The sequence below is a fragment of the Elephas maximus genome, chromosome 6, assembly GCF_024166365.1.
Source record: "Elephas maximus indicus isolate mEleMax1 chromosome 6, mEleMax1 primary haplotype, whole genome shotgun sequence".
NCBI classification, from domain to species: domain Eukaryota; kingdom Metazoa; phylum Chordata; class Mammalia; order Proboscidea; family Elephantidae; genus Elephas; species Elephas maximus.
Window position 1 is genome coordinate 64,398,762 of NC_064824.1, and position 19,729 is coordinate 64,418,490.

Genomic DNA, 19,729 nt, shown 5'->3' on the forward strand with positions numbered 1-19,729 from the left:
CATTCCACAACTCATTTGGTCTTCGGTCATTAGTGTTCAATGTTGTCAAATCTATTCTTGAGATTATCTCTAAATTCAGGTGGCATATACTCAAGGTCGTACTTTGGCTCTCGTCGACTTGTTCTAATTTTCCTTAGAGTCAACTAGAACTTGCATGTGAGCAACTGATGGTCTGTTTCACAGTCAGCCCCTGGCCTTGTTCTGACTGATGATATTGAGTTTTTCCATCTTCTCTTTCCACAAATGTGGTCGATTTGACGCCTGTGTTCCATCTGGTGAGGTCCACGAGTATAGTTGCCATTTATGTTGGTAAAAAAAAAAAAAAAGGTATTAGCAATGAAGAAGTCATTGGTCTTGCAAATTTCTGCTGTAAGATCTCTGGCATCATTTCTATCACCAAGGCTATATTTTCCAGCTATTGATCTTTCTTCTTTGTTTCCAGCTTTTGCATTCTAATCACCAGTAATTATCAATGCACCCTAATTGCATGCTTGATCAATTTCAGACTGCAGAAGTTGGTAAAAATCTTCAGTTTCTTCAATTTTGGCCTTAGTGGTTGGTGTGTAAATTTGAATAATAATCGTATTAACTGATCTTCTTTGTAGGCGTATGGATATTATCCTATCACTGATAGCGTTGTACTTCAGAATAGATCTTAAAATGTTCTTTTTCACAATGAATGCAACGCCATTCCTCTTCAAGCTGTCATTCCCAGCACAGTAGACCATATGATTGTCTGATTCAAAACACAGATCACATTATTTTGAATGGCATAACACATAGTTCCCTTGGCACTCACCTGTTGGTAAAGGTTTTCCCAGTAATCTTGGGTCATTAACCGAAATAAGGCTAAGAAGGCCCAACTGAAAGTGTCAAAGCTTGTGTAGCCATAATCAGGGTTTCTGCCACCTTTCATACAGACGTACCCTTCTGGACACTGACTATACACACAAAAAAGAATATTTTAAGTTAGAGTGTTTCAGGATACAAGATAAAGAGTATTACAGAACAGTTACAAATTCATGGCTCCTTCTATGGGGAGGAGACATACTGTATAATGACAGAAACACATGATTTGGAGTCAGGAAGAACTAGGTTTTAATCCCACCTCTACTATTTACTAGTTGGTGACTGTGTCAAATTACTTAAAAGAGGAAAATTCAAGACACCATTTATATTTCTGTGAAAAGAAGATAATAATACCAACCTCAAAAAGTTAAGATCATTATTAAATTTATACAAAATAACATATGCAAATTACTCAGCCTAGTTCCTACACATATATACCATTTAAAAAATGAGCTACAGCTGCTAACCAAAAGGTTGGCAGTTCGAATCCACCAGTCACTCCTTGGAAACCCTATGGGGCAATTCTACTCTGGCTTATAGGGTTGCTATGAGTCAGAATTGACTCAACTGCAACTGGTTTGTTGTTTGTTTTCATCGTCATCATCGAAACTTGGAGCTTTTGCCAAATATCATATCATAATTCTTAAATCCAAATGGATTGACTAGGTATGGCTTTACCAAAACTATGCCTCCCAAAGGTTATTCTTGGAATGAACAGTCAAAATATAGCAATTTAATAAGTTTGTAAAGATTTGTAACTATAAAATATTTGTCAAGCCTTTAGGCTCTTTCTAAAATTAATGGATTGGTATCCATGACGTCATTACACAAACACAGTGTTCTGAGGTTCCTTTGAGATCAGGTATCTTATCTTGTTTATTTTTATGTTCCCAGTGTACACACTAGGTGTTTGCATAAGTATGAGATTCTTAATATATCTTTGCCTGTATACATGAGATCCTTTTGTTTAGAGTAGCCAAAATGTCACATTACTCAGTCATCTACAGTCACACTCAGTTGGAGAGTAAGTAGAATTTAGGAAAACCCAGTAGATTCTAACTCATAGTGATCCTATGTGTTACACAGTAGAACTGCTCCATAGGGTTTCTTGGCTGTAATCTTTACAGAAGCAGATCGCTGGGCCTTTCTTCTGTGGTGTCACCGGATGGGTTTGAACTGCCAACCTTTAAGTTAGTACTTGAACACAAACCGTTTTGCACCACCCAGGTACTTTCACTTTGGGACTGAATGACTCAAATAATATCATGGAATATATGAAAACAATACAGAATCAAAGGTTCTAATTAGCAAACTGATTGAACATGCTTGTCCTTCTTTTGCAGCATGTAGACTAAAAACAAAACAAACATTACTTACCCTGAATCTCCACTGAAACCACAAAGGAGAGCATCTTTGGATCCTTCCAAGTAATAAAAATATTCTGTTTAGGAAGAATTTGAGCAATATAATATCACTGAGTGTAAGCTGAGCGATAAAGCAGGTAAGTTAATTTATATCTATATCTGTATTTACACATTCAGGCCTGATCCCAGGTAAGATGCATCCATTTATTTATTCTCCCTCAAATATTTTTTCATTAACTTTTATGTGGTAGGCCAGGAATATGATGATGAACATGATAAACAAACTGGCTAATTTTATGGCGCTTCTTTTTTGCCTAGGTGGGGGTGGGAGCTGGGGGGAGGACACACACTAAAAAAGTAAAAAAAAAAAAAAATGTACAAGGTATTTTCAGATATTGATAAATATTCTATTAATATTTATAGAAATATTTATAATAAATAATAAAATAATAATAAAAAAGAAATTAGGACAATGTGATAAACTGTAGTCAGGGAAAGCCTCTTTGAGGACATGATATTTGAACTGAGACCTAAATGAGACAAAGAAGCCAGCCATGAAAAGAGCTTGTTGAAGAGATATCTGGGCAGGGATAAGACCAAGGGCAAAGGCTCTGCAGCAGAAATGAAGCTGCCATATAGGAGAGACAGCAAGATGGCTACCTTGCTAGATTGTAGAGAGTGAGGATTGTGGTCACAAAGTAAACAGGGGCCAGATCATGTAGAAACTTGCATAAATGGAGGGGAGTTTGGATTTTATTTTAAAAATAATTAGAAGCAAAGATGTAGGAAGTGGCATTATGAGACCTCATTTACATTTAAAAATATCATTATGACTGCTTTGTGGATGGTGGACTATGGGAACCCAGGTGTGGAAGCAAGGGGATGAGTTAAGTGACTATGGTGAGAGGTGGTTAAGGCTATTACTCAGAGAGCAGCTGTGGATATGGGGAGAAGAAGATGGGAACAGAGGTATAGGATTTGCCAGTGCAGTGCATGTGGAGTGTAGGGTAGACAGAGGACACACAGACAGATTAACTGGGGAGACGGTGGTATCAATTACTGAGATCAAGAACACTGGGACAAGAAAAGGGCTGGAGAAAAACCAGAAACTCTGTTTTAACCATGATAAGTTTGAGATGATGACTAAATAATATACTGCATTTATCAAAGTGGCAGGGGCCCTGGTGGCACAGTGGTTAAAGTGCTCATCTGGCAACCAAAAGATCAGCAGTTTGAACCCACCATGGGAAAAAGACATGCCAGTCTGCTACCATAAAGATTTACAGCCCTGGAAACCCTATGGGGTCACTATGAGTCAGAATCAACTTGATGGCAGTGGGTTTGGTTTTTCGGGTATCAAGGTGTCAGTTGGATGCATATAGGAGTCTGGAGGTCAGTAGAGTGATTGGGGATGGAGATATACTAATGGGAGTCATCATCAAATAGATAGTTTTTAAAGCCATTGGACTTGAGTTCACATAGTAAGAAAGTATAACTAGGGAAAGGGAAGAGAAAAAAAAAAAAAAAGAAAGGAAGGGAAACAAAGAGAAAGGAAGGGAGGGGAAGGAAAGGAAAGGATGGAGCCCAGACAGAGCCTGGGAAGTACTCCAATATTTAGCAGTCCAGAAGATAAGGATTCAGCAAAGTCAGTACTATAAAATAAGCAATTTTTTTCTGAGATTCTCTCATTGTTCATTTACCAATACATTTATTTAGAAACTACTATGTTCTGGGTGTTGAGGATATGACTGTAAAATAAATGTACATTTTCTCCTTTCACGGTACTCTTTCTGACCATTTTCGTGTGTAAAGGGTCTCATAATCTCTTCTACATTTACTTAAAAAAACAAACAAACAAACTCATTTCCCTTGAGGTGATTCCGACTCATATCAACCCCATAGGATAAAGCTGAACTACCCAAGAAGCACCTGGTAGATTCGAACCATCAATCTTTTGGTTAGCAGCTATAGCTTTTAACCACTACACCACCAGGGTTTCCTCTCCATCCACTAGAAAAGCTTATTCTCAAGAAAGGGAGCTGATCTAACATTTCTGAGTAGATGTATAAGAGACTTAAAAAGCTTTTGTGAACCCTCCCAAACACCCATTTTTTTAATGAATGGCCCAACATCCTATTTGGTTTAAATTAAAGGAACAAATATGTAATTATAGAGGGCTTTGGGGATAATAGTGAAAGAAAGACTTTGATTTCAGATACACTTGGATCTGCATTTGGTTGGTTCTATCCCTTCCTATGCGGGTGAATGACATAACCACTTTAAGCCTTAGCTATCTCATCTGTAAAACAGGGATAAGAATACTTACCTTGTAGGCTTGTTGAATAGTGCACACAGGATACTGTATGCAAAACACTTAATACAAAGATTCACACTTGTATTCTAAAGAAGCTGCTTGAAGACCAGCAGGCATTATTATTAAACAATTATATAATTTCAGATAAGACTTATTCACTGACTTACTTATCATCATTACTTACATATCATCATTTTATCTTACTTGGAAGGCACAAATAAAAAAAATAAAGCCTCTTAGTCTCAGGTGAAAATTTAGGAAAGAATGTACATGAATAACAGCTTTAAAAAAAGAAATTATGTGCCTCAGGGAAGGCATAGCACAGTGGGGCTGGGGAAGGATAAGATTCAATTTTTCAGACATAAACCTCCAAAATATTTTCTTACGGAAGAATTACTTTAGAATTATATTTGAAGTAAAACTGATTTATGTTTGCCAATCATCAAGGAGCTGATTTGTAAGAATGGGCTCCAGGCTACGTGGATTGGCATTACGCAGGGCTAACGTATTTAATTCAGTTCAAGAATGCTGAAAGGTAAAGCAATGAGAATAGCTCACTCTGGTCTTGTAAAACACTTTATAATTCCTAAACAAGTTGACATTAAATTATTAGGGTAATTGGCCTCAAGAGAATTTAAGATTAATGTGTAAAAAAAAAGGAAAAAATGTAACACAAAGACAAATGAAAACACAGTCCACACAAAAAGTTGTACTTGAATGTTCATAGCAAGATTATTTATAGTAGCGAAAAAGTGAACCAACCCAAATCTCCATCAACTGAGGAATAAACCAAAGGTGGTACAGCCATGCAACGGAATATTATTTGATAATAAAAAATGAAATACTGATACATTACTACAACATGAAAGAATTTTAAAAAACTAAGCTAAATAAAAGAAGCCATACACAAAAAGTCACATATTGTATTATTATATTTATAGGAAAAATCTAGATTAGGGAAATCCATAGAGACAAAAAGTAGATTAGTGGTTTCCAGGGGCTGGGTGGAGGAGGGAACAGAGAGTTACTGCTAACTGGCATAGAGTTTCCTTTTGCAGAGATGAAAATATTTTAAAATTAGATAGTATGATGGTTGCAAACTCTGTAAATATACTAAGAACCACTGAGCTATACAGTTTAAAAACATAAATTTTATGGTTTGTGAATTATTTTTCAATGAAGCTATTTTTAAAAGTATGTAATGTAATACAATAGCAAAGTTTGTGGGTAGTTACAGAGTAAGTCTTAACTTTCCACTAAAATACATACGTAAAAAAAGAGAAACGGAAAATGACAAAAATTCATACAACAAAAATCTGGTATTCAATCTAGTGCAGATTCTGGGGAATTTTCCATTATTTTCAAGGCACATCAAACAGAATGGTGAAATATAAGCCATTGCACTATCTGCCCTGGCTCAGGAAACAGTGTGTAAATTATTTATTGTATGGTTTGTGCTTTCTCAGGTTGAGGGTATAGTCTCCAACCAGGATGAATAATCCAACTCTGAGAAAATGAATGAGGGAATGTGAAGGGGGGCAGTGACTTCAAGTGACACATTGTATTCTGAGAGATGCAGTCCCCCCAACTAAAGAGCTGCAGAGGAAGATGGAGACAGGAAAACCCATGGTAGCAGTGTGATCTGGGATTGTAGTTGTTCCAAGAATTCCCTCTATTAAATGTCAAAGATCAAGAAAATAGGAGTAAGAGATATCCCACTTTATTGTAGTAGAAGGACACTAGATCAACACACAACGGTTATTGGAAATTTAACTACAGGCTGTGTACACGAACTCCTCCTTCATCTGTAGCAGCAACAAGGGAGTTTGAGCATTAAAAGAGACTGTGAGTAGCACCAAGAAAAATCTATAAGTTGTATGCTATTAAACTGGAGCAAAATAGTGAGCTCACTTATTTGATAATGGATTTAAGAAAAAAAGAAAAGCTCCTCCGAAGAGGTGTTGTGGAAACACTTCTAGAATATTTTCAGACTTTCTAAATTATTTCCCTCTACTCTTATAATGCTTTGATCTCTTCAAGAATGCCAATTAATTCATTTTACCACTTTCTCATTATTCATCAACACTTGAACTCTTCAGTTCACTTCTTTCTTCCTCCAGCTTAGAATCCATGGGCATTCATTATCATCACTCCCTTACAAGTTTCCTCAACTTCCACTCATCTCTCTCTTGGTCTAACACAGTAACCTGGCAGAACCCCAACCCTACTATAAGCTAGCACCCACAAGCTGCTGAATGTCAGGGGGAAACTCACAACAAAGTAAATGACTGTATTTTAAATAAATGATCTCCAATATAAAAAATAACACTCAAAATAGACTCCATTTCCATTCTCTAACATGACCATACAGTGCATTCTCTTTCCTCAAATCTCCTGCAGAACTTACCTTTCCTCATTCTCACTCTCAGCCAATGATCACATCTCATACTTCTCTGAAGAAATAAACACCATTGGGTTTGAACTTAATCATCTTCTCATAACTCTGCAACTTATTTCTTCCATCTTCCTGTCTGCTTCGACTGAGATGATGTCTCTCCCATTGGTCTTTAACCTTCTCAAGAACTTGACTTCTCCCTCTCTCTTCTGAATGATTAATCCATATTTTACTGCTTGCCCCATTAACCACCTTAGTCTAGCCTTATCTCCCTACCACTCCACTAAAACTTTCTCATGAAAGTCTCTAATGACATCCATGTTGTCTAAGTTAATGTATGTTTTTCCATCTTCATCATCCTTGGTCCTTAATCTTGCAGAATCATTCTATACAAACCCTCCCTTTTTCTCAACATACTTTCTTCTCTTGGCTTCACTATTTGTAGCCTTGTTTGCTTCTTACTTTTCTGCTCCTTCTCTGTGTCTTTTTCTGAGTCCTCTCTACCTGACTTCTAGACATCAGGGTGGTGGAACTGTGCTTCTTCTAAGTACTAAATTTACTTTAAACATCAGTTTGTCCATCCTGTACTTGACTTCAAAACATCAAGGTTGCTCAGAAGGATGTGTCTGTGTGTATCCTTTATTTTTGCTGATCTCTTCTAAATTTATATCTCTACACCAGGCAGTTCCTTGGAGCTCTAAGCTTAAATTTTCTATTGTCTACTTTATAATTCCACTTGGATGGCTCAAAAACATCTCAATTTTAACTAGTTAACAGCGGTGACTTTCCTCTACAAACCCGTTAACCTTTCTCTCATTTCCTATCACTGCCCATCCAATTACTCCAGCCAGAAACCTAGGAGTCATCCTCAAGTCCTCTCCCCTTCTCTAATTCTTCAGCAAGTTTTATAGATTAGATCTTAAACTCACCCTTTTGTCTTCATCTTCCTGCCACCGTCTAGCCTAAGCCACCATCTTCTCTTTTCTGTATGATAGTCATGTCATCCTAGCTGGTATCCCTTATTCTAATCTACCCTCCACCCTTGCTCAATCAGTTCTCCACATAGCAGACCCAGAACCTAAACCCAGTGCCACTGAGTCGATTCCGACTCATAGCGACCCTATAGGACAGAGAACTGCCCCACAGAGTTTCCAAGGAGTGCCTGGCAGATTCGAACTGCCAACCCTTGGGTTAGCAGCTATAGCACTTAACCACTACGCCACCAGGGTTTCCACATAGCAGACACAGGGATTAAAATCACTGTATTTAAAATAAAATCCAAGCTCCTTCCCATGGGCTAAAACATCCTGATTGATATGACTCATGCCTTTTTTCTCCTATTTTCTCTGTTACCATTCTCCCCTCTCTTTCTAAAGTCTAATCACATTGCTATTTTCCCATTCTTTAAACAGATAATACTCTTTCTTGTTTCAGGGCATTTATATATGCTATTTCCTCTAACTGAAGCAGCGCTCCCCTCCCCTAGTACATATAATCACACCCACACTTATATGTGCCATGTCTCCTTATTATCTTTTAGATCTCAGCTTAAACGCCACCTCCTTTCAGAGAGGTCTTCTCATTTAGTTGGTATCTCAGCCCTGAGATTTATTTTCTTTTAATGGTATTTACCATAACATGCAATATTTATTTGTCAATTCCCTCCTTTTAATCTTTCATTCCCATTTAAAGTTAAGCTCTGTGAAAGCAGGGGCTTTGGCTATCACGTTCATTGCTACAGCCTCAGAAACTTACACAGTGCCTAGTACAAAGAACACAACAAACATTTGCTGATAAATGAATATCTGAATGAATGTTAACAGTGAGACATAGACTCTAAGAGACAGAAAACAGATAGGAAACCAAATTTCACACTTGACTCAAACATCTGCTGTCTAAAAGTATATTTTAGAACAAAATGAATTATGTACAGAATTGGGGTAGGGGATTATGGTATAAATTTCATTGTTAACCACGCTGTCATTCACTTATGTATAAATAAAATATAATGATATTTTCCATAATTCAAGGGCTCTTTCTATGCTTCTTGGGGAAAAAAAATTACTTGAAGCAATTTCAGAAGGTTAAGAAAATTATTCAAATTATGAACTCAGGTATGGGACCAAGACTTAGAATAAAAGACCTTGTAGTGATCCTAGTAAAAAAAGTTAAACTGAGTAAGTGTTGGAAATTGATTCACAAAACTGAATGTAAAGTCAACAATTACCCATAAAATGTATTAATGGGTGCATTACTAGCACTTAAACTAGAAACAATTTGGAAACACAACTCAAGATCATATTAATAAAAATGATCATTTTTTTGTAAAAGGAGATAATGACAGAAAAGGGAAAACAGCTGAATTTCTCGTCAGGTGGCGGTAGTAAAGAAATATGTTAAATATTTACTTGAAAGCCTTGTTTAATGCTTCTATTTTTTTCTATTTCCTTGATTTTTAGTCTTTTACTATTTTATCCATGTTTTGTTTGCTTTTATCTTCTTCAGTGAGGGGGAAAGTACACCTTTAGTAAAATAAAAACATAAGATGCATACTTCTCTTTACTATCTGATCTCCTTCTGTCAAAGGCATACATGTTTGAAAGATTTATTGATTTCCATGCCATCTCTGGCTCTGTTATTGTTGTTAGTTCCATCGAGTTGATTCCAACTCATGGCAACCCTGCGTTGACCTAGTAGAACTGCTCCACAGGGTTTCAAGGCTGTGACATTTCAGAAGCAGATGGCCAGGCCTGTCTTGTGAGGCACCTCTAGGTGAACTCAAATCACCAGCCTTTCGGGTACTAGCCGAGTGCTTAACTGTTTTCGCCACTCAGGAAGCTATCTCTGGCTCTTAATTATCTCTTAAGGTTAATGGGTCCATAAGGGCAACATCATATAGACACATTCCAGGTATTAGGCAGAAAGTGCTATCTTGGTATAATTTCCATCCAATAAAAAAAAAAAATATTCTTCAATAGCTCCAATGAAAAAACAAATTAGGTGATAGTTGTTTAAAGAAAATGATGTTCATGTTTTATATTACTCAAAAATCTACTTCTGAATTAAGCAGGCTTCTGAGACTGTGTTCCAGGCCATCTCACATGGCACCGACTGAACTAGTTCTACCAAATTAAACTTCAATGTGATGCCATCAGACTCATTAAGGGACAAGTTGTTGTAAAGTTGTTCTACCTTACACGAATCTTTAGAAATACCATCAAAAGACAGACATATTAATACCTGATAGTATTATTTATGATTAATATAACATAAGATGCTCTATTATAGTTATAAATATAAGTGTAATAATATAATTATACTATCATTTAATATACATTGTATTATGCAATAAACATAAGTATATTATGTAATGTAACAAAGTTTCTGTTGTTGTGTGCTGTTGAGTCAATTCCGACTCACAGCGACCCTATAGGACACAGCAGAACTGCCCCATAGGGCTTCCTAGGCTGTAATCTTTATGGGAGCAATCTCCAGGTCTTTTCTTCCCCAGAGCCGCTGGTGAGTTTGAACCACCAACCTCTGGGTTAGCAGGAGAGTGCTTAAACACTGTGCCACCAAGGCTCCATAATATAACAGTAGTATATGAAATGCAATACTAATATATAATATTAATATGTATATAATATGATCGAATGTACTAATTAATATTATTGATTCCTAGCTATATTTATTTCTCTAGACCAAATTGATTCTTATTTACATAAATTGGGAATTATCAAATGATCCTATGTTCCCATTACTAGAATTGCCAGAAAGCTTAGAACCAAAGAGTCAAGTTGTAGCAAGTTCCTATATTTGAAAAATTTTGAAATAATTAAAATGAAACCAACATATCACTGTTAAAAAACGGCAATGCTTTTAGCTTTACTTTAACCTACTGACAATTACAGGGACATTCTTACTTCTATAGTCTTCTTCAGTCTCCAAGGTGTTCAATATGCTTTCATATGTTTCATTATTTTCTAGTAGATTTCGAAAACATTTATTCCTCAGGTTGCCCATGAACAGCTGCAGCCCAATTAGCGCAAACACACTCAGACAGAACACAGTCAGGATCATGACATCTGAGAGCTTCTTCACTGACTGGATCAGGGCCCCCACAATGGTCTTCAAGCCTGGAAACAGGAGGAGAAAGGGCGTTTACAATGAAACAAAGCCTGTGAATGAAAAATAAAAACAAAAATAAGCTGTCCTAGAAATGCATGCATTAGATCAAATGTGACCTTAACTAACCTAATTAAAAAAAAAAAAAAAAGCCTGCTAGCTCAAAAGGGTGAATTTACCATTTTATATACACTTTGTTTCTATAAATTACAGTGAATAATTAAAACTAGTAAAATATTCCTAAACAGTACAAGTATTCCCCAGTTTATGACAGAAGTCCATTCTGACGACTCCATCATATGTTGGTTCTGACGTAAGTTGGATACCTCATTTTTTTTAGTTTTCATAATTGTTGCCTTTTATTATCAATATCTTCATAAATCTGATCTTTATTTGTTTTGAGGGGTTGGAAGTATTACACATAAACTTACAGATATGATGACATCAGTAAATTACATGTTGCAACACTGTATGTAGTACATATTACTAATGATAAGGTGTTTAAATAAATAAATGGACGGCCATAAGTGCAGTTCGTCATAACTTGAATACATCTTAAGTTGGGGACTACCTGTACTCAGATTTTCAAAATAAATAATTTGGTTGCTCAAGCCATATACACACTCACTTGTAAAAATAATTTTCATAAGTTCTAATTCAATAAATGTTTGTCAAAACAACAGTCTGTATAATGGCACCAAAACAAATAAGAGGCTGAATTGTAGTACACAGTGACAACTTACAATGAACTAATTTTCAATTAAGAAATGGTTTGCTGAGGAAAAGAATGAAACAATATGTCATGCAATAACCCCATGCTGGTATTTATTATCTCTTTTTTTGACTATATTAAAAGTAATTAAACCTAATTGAAATTTTCATTCCTGGATAAGCAAAATGAAAAATGAACCCTTATGCAGGAGGAAAATTTCAAATTGAGATGTGCGCCAAGTGGCCATATTCATCCTCCAAGACTCATGCAACTGATTAAACATCCAGGGTGACTTTTAATAACCATGTTGAAAAACATCAGAAATGAAATATAATTAAAACTGCATAAGAGAAAGTTTTTCTTGTCTTTCCTCCAAAAGATCAAAGTCAGCCTCGGTGTTTAACCCCACTCTCACCTGGAATGACTGAAATTGTTTTCAATGCTCGGAGAACTCTGAATGTTCTCAACGCTGAGACATTGCCCAGGTCCACAAACTCTGTCACATATCTGTAATAAGTTTATATACAAACACAGTGACAACACACACACAAACAAAGAACAACTCCAAAATAGCTGGAGTTATGAGTGGCCTAATGCTTCACACCAATTACTTCTTACCTGGAATTACAGAAATAGTTTTCAAAGCTCTCAATACTCTGAAAGTTCGAAGAGCTGAAACATTGCCTAGGTTTACAAATTCTGTTAAATACCTGTAGAATCAAATCAGAGTTGTTCAGAATTTAGATAGAGTCTAAGATACTTACCTGTGCCTTTAGTCAATGTATTTTTTATGTTTGGAACGCCTTTGTTAAAAACATAGTTCTGCAAGTCTCTTTTCTGATCACTGATTTAGTTTACTTGGACTCTTTTGATGTGAGCAAAACACAAATATCATATTACTAAAGTTGTACATACCTAAATGTCTAACTGAAGAATTAAATACTTCAATTAGTAGACCCTCAACATTATATTAACGTAGACATTCAATTTTCTATAAAGCATCAGGGGCAAACCTTGAAAACATTATGCTAAGAGAAAGCCAGACGCCTAACACCACTTATTACATGGTTCCATTTATATGAAATGTCTAGAAGAGGCAATCTGTAGAGACAGAAAGTATGTAAGCGGTTTCCAGGGACTGGGGAGTGAGAGGTATACAAGTGACTAGAGGGATACAAGGTCACGAAGGAAGGTGAATTCTCCTACACAGAAGCCTCTTGCAACAGGTACAAAGTTTCTTTTTAGGGTGATGAAAATGTTCTGAAATCAGACAGTGGTAAAGTGGCACAACTTTGTGAATACGTCAAGGATCACTGAATTTTACAGTTTAAAAGAGGGGAATTTCATAGTATGTGAATTATACCTCAATAAAAAAGGAGATACATGAATAAGGCCACCTTTTCTTTGGCACAATGCTGTCTTATCAGCAGGTGGCAGGTGGAACTGCACCAGTCATGTGTGACCATGAAAGAAGTGGGCCTGAAGGACAAGGAGGTGCGGTGAAGCTGAAACAGAGACTACAAATTTTATTTAAGATCCCTCTCTATCGTCTAAATTGCTCCAGTGAACATGCATTACTTTTACAATTCGAAATGATAAAAGGGAAAAATATACAGATTTCAGATTAAAAAAAATTAAGACATGTTTCTGACAAATACATTTGGGGAAAGAGTAGCAATATGAATAAACAAAAATTATATTTTAATATAGTATTTTTCCCTTGAAAATAAACTGGATTTTAACTAGCCACGTATCTGTAATGCATAGACAATGCATTAATGTTAGGTGGAGGAGGCTGTGAAAAAAGCCTGTAAAAAGGTTTACTTTTATATTTTAATACACTCATTAGCTCTTGAGTAGTACAGCTTCCTAAAAAGGACAACACTTAAAATTAAAGTCCTGAGATTTTTTCTGAGCTTCTGAAAGGTTTTTATTTATTTATTTAAATAAGAACTTGGAGAAGGTGTGAAACTAATTGGCACCTCATGGACTATCCATCCAAGTTCTGAGAGTGGCGAAGATGATCAATTTTAATCACGTGATAAACTGTAGAGAGGGAAATACCCTTTCTGAGAAATTTGATATTTGTCTATCAATGGCTTTTCTCATGCAATAGCCTTTAAATGCAACCATTACATGCAGGAGAGGTCAGATCTCTAAGGCTTGTTCTTACTGGAAGACTGTGCTGAGATTTTCATTGCAATTTCAAAAAACTCAAAGTACTTACGCAAAAACAATGACAACAAAATCGAGCCAGTTCCACGGGTCACGAAGGAAGGTGAATTCTCCCACACAGAAGCCTCTTGCAAGGATTTTTACAAGTGATTCAAAAGTATATATTCCAGTAAAAGTGTACCTAGACACAAGAATACACTGGAATATTAGGTGTGACAACAGCCTAATAACCCAGAGCCATGTGAATCTTTATCACTTATTTTTTCTGATTAACCTAAGGGAGGCCCAGCTGTAACAGCATGGCTGCTAGTATACAGACCCGAACTATTAGGATAAATTATATAAAGGTCTTCCCAGGAAATCTTAAAATTCACCTAGCAAAAACCTTCCCAGCAAGTAGATATATTTGAAACTAAGAACACAGGTCTTAAATCTCTCAGAAAATTCCTACATTGCTCCTATCAGAAATACATCCAAGTATAAGAGAACTTCACATCTTTAAGAACAAATCTGTCTTGGAAGAAGTACAACCAGAATGCCCCCCAGAGCCAAGGATGGCGAGTCTTTGTCTCATATACTTTGGACATGTTATCAGGAGGGGTCAGTTCCTGGAGAAGGACATCATGCTTGGTAAAGTAGAGGGTCAGCAAAAAAGAGGAAGACCCTCAATGAGATGGCCTGACAAAGTGGCTGCGACAATGGACTCAACCATAACAACCACTGTGAGGATGGCGCAGGAACGGGCAGTGTATCGTTCTGTTGTGAATCAGGTTGCTATGGGTCAGAACTGACTCTATGGCACCTAACAACAACAAGAAATAACAGGGCAGGGCATCTGCTAAGTTCCTTCCTCCAGAAAAGACTGAAGCATCTAATTTTCAAGCTTACTGCTAGTGGGTTAATACCAGAGAGGAGGAAAAAGAAAAAAAAAAGAACTTAAAGAGAAGCAAAGTAGGTAACAAGGAAGATAAACACCACAATTTTTACAGATGCAATAACTTCCTGGCAGGAAATGGAAAGGATGAAAATGATAATACTAAAACTATATTACAATGTACTTTGACCCACTTACTCTACATTCTTGGTCCAATCAGGAGGGTTACTCAGGGTCATAAATATGCAGTTTGTCAGAATAGTGCACATGATAAGCATGCTGAATAAGGTAGCTTAGAATCAAGGAATATAAGAGGCCACAGTGAGAACTTCAAATATTTGATAATGACAATTGTTTAAATACTAACAACTTTTTCTTAGAAAATAACTCTAAATGAACTTACAGATAAGGCTTTATTTGTCTCTTTTTATAACAGATAAAGGTAGTGCATCCTGAAATGCTAACATTGCTATTTTCCCAATCTTCTCAGAGGCTGACACCAAATTATATTTGAAATTGATAAACTAAAACCAGAGTCTTTCCAGGTACAAAACGACTGGAATCCATATTTGAGTAAAACATAACAAAGTATATGTTAAAGTACCACTGCAAGTGAGCATTTTGAAAAGGATATGAGTGTACTAAAATCTTAATAGATATTCTTCTTAGAGGACTGAATGGAGATAAAATGTACAAAGCAGGTGTGGCATTGAAACGGAAGATTGTTTTTCCTTTGTTCAATACTATGAAAGTCTGCAGGAGGAAAAAGAAAACAATGAAAACAGAATTCAATATATCAGTATCAGCAGTTTCCCTCCCCCTGTGGTAGTGCCGTGCAAAAGAAACACTTCCATAAGATTCAAGCCACTTGGTTCCAGTGCCATGGATGCAGCTGTCTACAAGACCTTGGCCGATGAACTCCAAGTACATTTCTTCTCAGTAGATTAAGAATTGAGCTATTTATAAGCTTGTAAAAGAAAAAAAAAAATTTTTTTTTTAATTGCTTACAACTCCTAAAATGCAGTGTTTTCTCTTTTTCATACTCCTTCAAATCCGAAATCAGCAACAATAAATTGTGGCCACCGAAATTAATTTAAAATGCAACTTCCTTCTCTTCCATTACACTGAATTTTTTGCAAACAAAATAGAAACTAGTTATCACTGATTCCTTGGTCATTTTTATACTTGCTGGCAGTTGTCATGGTTAGTAGCAAGTATTTCAAAATACAAGTTCTTTAGAAAACATACTTTCATAAATTTAGGGAATATCATATTTGGAAGAATCCTGGTTATCATGCAGTTCAATCTTCCTATTTTAGATGTAATACTAATAATAGCTAAAATAGAAGAACACGAATTAAGGGGCTTGCATGCTACTTAAAAAAAAAAAAACTTAATACTAGTTTTTTTTTATTTTAATTAATTTGGGAATTATAAAATATTACTAATAGAACCATTCTTAAAACATGTGATTGTAATAATTGCATAATGAGTGGCACTTTCCAGGGCATTGGTATTTAGTTAAGAAAAATTAAAAAACTCAAATAAACAGCAAAAGCCTAAAACAACTTAAGGCGTTAGCTTGGCTTCTGACTAGGAGGACTTAAGTTCAAATCTCTGTCTTACTTTTCTGCAGCTGGCATGTAAACTGTATGATTTACCTAGAATGAATTGATTTGGTCTTTTTGTTTCTTTGTTTAGCCTGAATTTTATCCAAGTTTATGAATAAACATTTTTTACCAAACTGGGGAAATACATTTGAGCATCTGGCTTTTAACTGTTAATGTGGCAGTGCTCCCAAGTAAAATGAGCCAGAATCTATGATTTCCAGGTCCCCTTTTATTTTCCTAGTCCCTCTCATTATAGATATTTCTAAACATAAATATAACATAAAATCCACTTTCATGCTGAAAATTAGTTTTAAAATTAACGCTTAGTGTTTGAGTTCAACTATTTTTTTCTTTGCTTCCTGTGCTTTTTAAAAATTCATCCATTATTTCTGCAATTATGTAGAAAGCAACTCTGGCATGAGACAATGAAGAGTTTGAATATAATAAAAACGCATGAGTTTTACACTTGGGGAACTTACTAGAAAAGTGATAATATAGGAACTCAGTCAGTTTACTATAAGTCAGGGTGGGACAGGAAATATAAATGGAGGAATATGAGAGTGAATAGAGGAGTGGTGTCACATATAGTCAGGATTTTCAGAGAGACTTCCTGAGCTAGATGTCACCTGAGCTAACATGAAAATCAAAACATTATTACTTACCCTTGGCAAGATCAAGTTACCTTGTACTTACATTATTTAAAAAAACTGGTTTGGTATTTTTTAAAATTTAAATCAGCAATTTTAATTTACATTCTAAACTTTTCAAAGCAATTTCTGGTATCTGTAATACACTTTTATACCAAATGAGCACTGGTGGCACAGCGGTTAAGAGATTAACCGCTAACCAAAAGGTTGGCAGTTCAAATCCACTGGCCACTCCTTGGAAACCATGTAGGGCAGTTTTACTCTGACCTACCGTGTCGCTATGAGTTGGAATCGACTCAACAGCAATGGATTTTTTTTTTTTAATACCAAATGCACAGATCTCAAAGTCCAAATGAGTTCTGTTCACTTTATTCATATACTTAAGAATTTATTGACATAAACTTAGAAAATGATGATTCTTAAATATTAAATAGCATAGGCTTTGGGGATGGACAGAGCTGATTCTGAATTTTAGCTCCACCACTTAGTAGAAGTCAACCCTAAAGTTACAAGTGGCAGTCATAACTGCTTTTATCAAGAATGTTTGAAGAGCTAGGCAACGGTAGAAATAGTTGATAATCTAAAGCTCCAGTGCAAAAGAAAATAACAAACACATGTTAAGAACTGAATACTATGTTTGACCTATTTCTACCTATATATACTGATGTGGGTGGTACATTAGTTAACCATATAGCTAAAATTATACCGTTAGTTAAAAATTCCTTTTATTAAAAAATTAAAAAAAATGTTATTTTCCATCAAAATGAAAATATTTTCTTCCAACCTGCCAAGTCATTTTAAACCAGTATTAGTTTTTACTTCTGATCTGGGCATTACTTCAGAAAGATTCCTCTCATCCCTAAGAGGTAGCTGGATAAGTAACATTCAGGCTCTTTTTGGGAAAAAGAATATTCATGGTAGGCTAGGGATTGTCAAACTGGAACAATAAGTAAATGAGAGAGTGCTTTTTGCTTTGCTGGTTTCACTATTTATTCATTAGTTAATTCATTCATGTCCGTAAAGTTCATAGCACAGTGGCTACCACATAAAGAAAAATTAACTTCAGAAGGTGCTGCACAATTAGAATTGCTCAGCAGGGAGTCAAACCAACTTGTAAAACATCTACAACAAAACCTGCTAGCTGTAAAATTTTACAGGTTACTTAACTTCCCCAAACCCTTGTGTCTCATCTAAAAACAGGGTAATAATTTCTACTGCACCAGGTTGTGATAAGTACATATACTAATTTGTATAAAACCTCTAGTGCCTGACACAGAGACTATCAATAAACATTAGCATTCTCCCTTTCTGTGTCAGAATACTGACTGGTTAATGAGAATACATTGCAGTATTTCAAGGGCTTTGCATTCTGCTCTTTATCGCTATACCATCAGCTGGCTGGTATGCTAGTTTTTAACTGAGGCAACATATTTGGTATTGCCATTCACAGCAACTATCACTGGCTGTATATGTATTTCTATCATAAAAATGAACCTCGTCCCACTTTAAACTTCTCAAGGCATTCCAAATGTGTTCTTTATTTCATTTGTTATATGTCTTATCAAGAAATATTTACTTTTATGTAGATCTTTAACAAATCCAAATAAATTAAAAAAAATGGACCCCATCCCCACCTTCCTGACCTCTCAGCGGTTAGTCTGCGGGTGCTGTAGAGCAAAACATTGTTGGACAATGTTATGAAACTTGCTGATTTAACCCTTGTCAGCCTACTGTTTGTCCTCTTCAACCTGGCTCTGCCTACTACACAGAAATTTCTGTAATCCCTTTCTCACTTTCTCAGTAGAAAAAAATCCTTACAGCATTTATTTCAAACCTTCTTCCATGTCTCTAAAGCAATCAATGTCTTCTCCACTCTTGCTACTCTCAGCATTGACACTCAAAGGACAATTTCAATTCTTATATTATGGAAAAGACTGACACGATTTAATATGCATTTTCTGTGATGTGCCTACATTTACTTCAGCATAAATCCATCCTATTTACCCGTCAGGAAACCCTGGTGGTGTAATGGTTAGGTGCTACGGCTGCTAACCAAAGGGTCGGCAGTTCGAATCCACCAGGCACTCCTTGGAAACCCTATGGGGCAGTTCTACGCTGTCCTATTGGGTCGCTATGCGAAGGCAACGTGTTTGTTTGTTTTTCTGGTTATTTACCCATCAAGTCTCTGACAACAAGGCTTCTCTCTATAAATGCAAACTGATTTGTACCTTGAACCACATCTGTTAGCTTCAGCAACTGGTTACAGCATTATCCGTCCCTCAATATTTTTTTCTTTCATTGATTGTGGAAAGTATACTTTCAAATATGCTACTGTATACCCTATTTTAAACAGATTTTCAATGTATTTGGTGCCTCAAGTGACCATCTTTGTGGTGGAAAATTTTTCAGCATGTATTGCCACCCATTTATTCCTCTTTTTATTTGGTATCCACATTATCTTTCTTTGATTTCCACCGAGTGATTGCTAAAAGTTACCAGAATCATCCTCCCTTTTTAATCCAATAGCCTATCTTTATCCTCAGCTTTCTGGGTAACTTTATGAGATAATCTCTTCCTTTCTTTTCTGGACAGTGGAAAAATTTTTGATTTATGTTTGGTCTCCCTGACCATCTCAAACTGCTCTTTCTCTCCAACAGCTTTGTT

General features: G+C 36.0%; 1 protein-coding gene across 5 annotated transcripts in view; it reads right to left on the bottom strand.

The window, feature by feature from the left end:
- SCN9A (sodium voltage-gated channel alpha subunit 9) overlaps window positions 1–19,729 on the bottom strand; it is a 190,453-nt gene that overhangs the window by 90,976 nt on the left and 79,748 nt on the right. For 2 of the 5 annotated variants that reach the window (XM_049887351.1, XM_049887350.1), the window contains exons 1-6: window positions 15,007–15,091; window positions 13,987–14,115; window positions 12,378–12,469; window positions 10,846–11,058; window positions 2,227–2,290; window positions 800–941 (exon numbers count right to left, since the gene is read on the bottom strand). In XM_049887351.1, coding sequence (XP_049743308.1) covers window positions 800–941; window positions 2,227–2,290; window positions 10,846–11,058; window positions 12,378–12,469; window positions 13,987–14,115; window positions 15,007–15,086 — 720 coding nt within the window. In that variant the 5' untranslated portion in view covers window positions 15,087–15,091. Of the gene's footprint in view, window positions 1–799; window positions 942–2,226; window positions 2,291–10,845; window positions 11,059–12,174; window positions 12,242–12,377; window positions 12,470–13,986; window positions 14,116–15,006; window positions 15,097–15,442; window positions 15,562–19,729 lie in introns of those variants that run through there. The other 3 variants (XM_049887354.1, XM_049887352.1, XM_049887353.1) reach the window with 3 other exon arrangements.